Source organism: Centruroides sculpturatus, unplaced genomic scaffold (genome assembly GCF_000671375.1).
Source record: "Centruroides sculpturatus isolate CEXI.00-Female unplaced genomic scaffold, Cexi_2.0 scaffold124, whole genome shotgun sequence".
NCBI classification, from domain to species: Eukaryota; Metazoa; Arthropoda; class Arachnida; order Scorpiones; family Buthidae; genus Centruroides; species Centruroides sculpturatus.
Window position 1 is genome coordinate 162689 of NW_019384390.1, and position 4370 is coordinate 167058.

The 4370-nt window shown below is 28.6% G+C and overlaps 1 protein-coding gene across 1 annotated transcript in view; it reads left to right on the forward strand.

Moving 5' to 3' along the window:
• LOC111618205 (MAM and LDL-receptor class A domain-containing protein 2-like) overlaps window positions 1–4370 on the forward strand; it is a 167187-nt gene that overhangs the window by 49423 nt on the left and 113394 nt on the right. Inside the window, exons 28-29 of the mRNA XM_023359688.1 lie at window positions 1702–1812; window positions 1912–2162. Coding sequence (XP_023215456.1) covers window positions 1702–1812; window positions 1912–2162 — 362 coding nt within the window. The remainder of the gene's footprint in view (window positions 1–1701; window positions 1813–1911; window positions 2163–4370) is intronic.

Below are 4370 nucleotides of genomic sequence, written 5' to 3' on the forward strand. Positions count from 1 at the left end.
ATATATTAAATATATTAGAAAACATAAATTGAAAGATTTAATTTTGTAATTGTATTTTAATTACAAAAAATTACCATGATTCTACTTAAATGTCAGTGATTTGTCATTGTTTAGAGTATAATAAAAATATATTATTCTATGCTAAAAAATATAAAATTAAGTACCATAAATCCTGTAATAGATGCCTGAGTTATTGGTCAGAGTATACTTAGCTCATGGATGATAAATCATGAAAATTGTTGACATACAACCAGCAATTCAATTTGATTTACCTGAAAATTGCAAAGGCCAATGTGGCTTGGTTGAGCCTTGTTTTTTTTCCCTCTCTCTTTTTTCCACCATTTTTCTTCCATAAACTTCATTTCCAGCCTTTGTTCTGTTGACCTCACTGTAATTGGTTGACCCAGTGGTCCGATGGGTCACTAGAGAAAAGGGGGTGACACCAGATTGGTCAAGGGGACTGACATTAGAGGAAAGAGGGAAAATCGTCATTCTTAGAGAGGAGCTGGGAAGGAGAAGACCTAGATGTCAGTGAGTATGGAAAGATTCCTGTGGAACAACAGACTCGAGGTGCATTTTTTTACCAGTCACCCCCTTTTGAACCTTTTCTTTTTCTTTCAAAAATCAGTTCTTCTAATTCTTATCAACCCCATCTTGATCTAGGGTCCTTTATTTTGTAAATTTAGTTAAGTTATAGTTAAGATAGATGTAAATTAGAATAAGTTCTTTGTTTTGTCAGCATGTGGGAATCAACTGGTTGTATTGTTATGGTTGATCTCAAGGATCTTTGTAATTTCCTAGTTTATAAGTGTGTATAATTGTTTATTTGTAAACTATCGGTATTAACTGTAAATAATAAACTTTTAATTTTATCAACACCAAGCGATTCTTCGGATTTTGTCATTTGCTCTTGGTTACACCAATAATATCAATGTAGCGTTCAGAAAGAACCCTCCAATATTCCCTACTGAAGAATAATGATTGTATCAAGGACCTTCTCTTGGGTGTTTACTCCTGGTCACCCACACCATCCTCAGATAGCAAATGGAATTCATTGATGCCACAACACACACCTGCTCAAACAATGTTTAAAAGAACATGTAACCTTAATAAAAAAGGGGCATTATGAGACTGCATTAGCCAGTCTGACCAAAGAATACCAAATCTAAACATAGACATATCCCAACTACTACATACAACCAGACTGCAATCATCTCTCATACACCTTGAGAAGCTAAAGATATATAATAGGGTTTTATAAGAAAAGTAAGACCATAAATTTCAAAGATAGCAATACCCTCTTTCTAGCATGGAGATCTCTATTTGATGTTCAACAATAAATACTAAATGTAACATTAACAACCAATCAAATGATGTTTCTTCCTTTAAATTATGATATTTGGTTCACCTACATCAGGGTTTTTCAACAGGGTCAGTATTGACTCCTTAGAGGTCAATGAAAGCTTGAGGGAGTCAATAAAACTTTGCAAATATAAAAAATTTATTTAAAAATATTAAAAATTTTAGTTTTTTCTCTCAAATAAATGTAGAAAGATGTCTTTTATAAATTATTTAGGAGACTTTTAGTAGTATAAAGATGATTAACTAATTATTAAAATATTCATTTTTTATCTTTTTATATTAATACTTTGATATTTTATGTTTTAATTTGAATTAATTTTTAAGTAATTAATATTTCAGTTGAGTGTGATTTTGAATTGGATTCGTGCGATATGGAAATGAAAGGCTGGGAAAGACGCAAAGGAAAAAATAACATTCCATCAAGAGATCATTCAACTAATACAAGTACAGGTAAAATATATTTAACAATTTCAATAGTTCTTAATAAAAATTGTTAAAATATTAAGAAACTGACATCAAATTGAAGCTTTAATAATGCATTAATTACAGGTCAGTATGCAGTGCTGACAAAAGAAGAAGGATGGATTACTAGTCCACTTTATGCTGCTAAAATGGCCAATCACTGTCTTCGTTTTTGGTATTTTCTTGAAGGCAAACGTACCGACATATTAGAAATTCTTAAACTAACTTTTAAGCCAAAAACTACAATTTCAATATGGAAAGAAACTGGAGATTCAAATTATTTGGGTGAATGGTTGTATAGTATGATCACTGTAAACATGAATGCTTCAGAAACTCAGGTGAAATTAATATTTTCAATTTTTAATTTCTTTGTAGTAAATATAAAATCAGATAGATTTTTATATGTTATTATAAATATGAAATAAAATGTAATGCAGAATACAATAGGTCAAAATAACAATAGTAACTATTCATTCTCAGTTACTATAATGTCAAACTTTTTATTTATTTATTTAAATGCTTTCAGAAACATCATCTATTACATATTTGACAGAAAACTCCTAAAAATAGAATGACAAATTATCTGAAAACATTTAAGTACAGTCGACCCCCTATAACACGGGTTCCTATAGTTCAGATTCCTATATCACGGCGAAAAAAATTGCGACAGTATTTGTACAAACATGCTAAAAAAACTCCTATAATTCGGTAAAACGTCATCTCCAACTCGTGTCGCGACAGGATTGCACAAACTGTTGAGTTTATACGAGCAGTGGGCCTACTAAAAACCATTTATTATTTAATTTCCATAAAAATTATATTTATATTAATGATGTCTCTAAAGTTCAGCGAATTTTTCGCAAAAAAAATAATTTATCAGGAAGCACGCGAGCGCCATTCAATGACAATCTCCACGACGAAAACAAGCTTAAGCAACGGNTTAAATTTGTCGACTGGAATTCCTTCGGATAACCGACCTTCAGATAAACGATGCTAAAATTTTAAAAAGTTTAAAGAAAATAACAATTATCTTACAAGGTTTACTCCAATTTACTTCAAATATTTGATATTCGGTTTTCAAATTTTCTAATCTTTCTTACCACAATCTGACACTGTTTGGATTTCTCAATTTCTACCAATAGCTAAAATATTTTGAAATTTTGTAGTATAATTTTTTCATTTTGTTGCCCACCAGAGTTAACTGTTGTATCCTAAGTATATTAATCTAAAATAGGATAATCTACATTAAGTGCTATCTTTCAGATATTCAGGCAGTTGCATCTGCCTAGTGACTTAGACTTGTTCCTGTCTAAACTTATTTGTTGGCAATTTGTACTTTTTTATTTATTCAAATTCAATATTTTTAATATATTTATATAAAGTATTTAAACGTAAATCAAACGTAAAAATTGTAAAAATTCATTTTAAAAATTTTTTTACAAATTTATGTAATTACTATCAATTTATCATTAATTTTACTAAATTTCTAGTATTTTTAAACTTTTATTTTTTTAGTTTTTAATGTTCTTAATAGAGATTCTTACCAATAACTATACATTGGCATATCCAGAATGTACTGTAGCTTATGTTGGAATTGATTTTTTTTTAATAACCAATGTTTCAATCTCTTATTTTTCTTTGCTTTTTTAATAGTCACTTTCAAAAAATGAAAGAAAGATCAGAGCATTGATTTGTAAAAGTTATCAATATCAATATATTGGGAACATTCCAATACACTGATATATTGGTATGGTTATGATATTTAGACTAAAAAAATAATTTAAAAACAGGAAAGATCAGATATCAAATTGGTATCAGTTCAGTTTTGTTACAGCTCTAGTTCTTACTATAGATTTAGTTTTATTATTATACTTTAGCAGGAATTAAAACCAATTTTTCTTCTTTAATTATTAATAAATCTGAATAATTAGTGCATTATATCTCTTTTCGAAACTTATTTTTGCTTCCTCTTAATTTACTTTTACATCTTTGTTAAAATCATCTGCTGAAAGTACTTTGTCTTTCATTTTTTAATATTTTATTTTTATTTTTCAGCTTTTTTATATTATTTCCTTCCATAATTTTATATATTGGAAATGACGATTTATATACTAATGTAATCTTAATGTAATTCTTCATTCTTCAATTAATAACTTGAATTAATATTATGCTTCTTGTCCCGTTATTATTAATTAATTATCCGAGCACTACAATTGAATATTTGAGATTAGAAAATAACAAATTGATTAAGCCTTGGTCTGTAATATATGTAATTAGAGAATAACAGATTAATAACAACCAAAAACACTGCACAAATAATGGGAATGTCTGGCCAATGACCTTGGATTGAAAGATTGGTTTAAAAATAATTTCTGTAAGGTTAACACTTACATAGCTATAGATTAAATGGCAGAAAATTAAAATTCTTTACATTTCCTGTAACTAAATGGTTAATGGAAAGTTGTCGATAGAAGATATGTGGATTTACAATTATCGATTACGTGCTTGTAATTTAGTGATCATAAAAGCTGAAGAGAGAGAGAGCT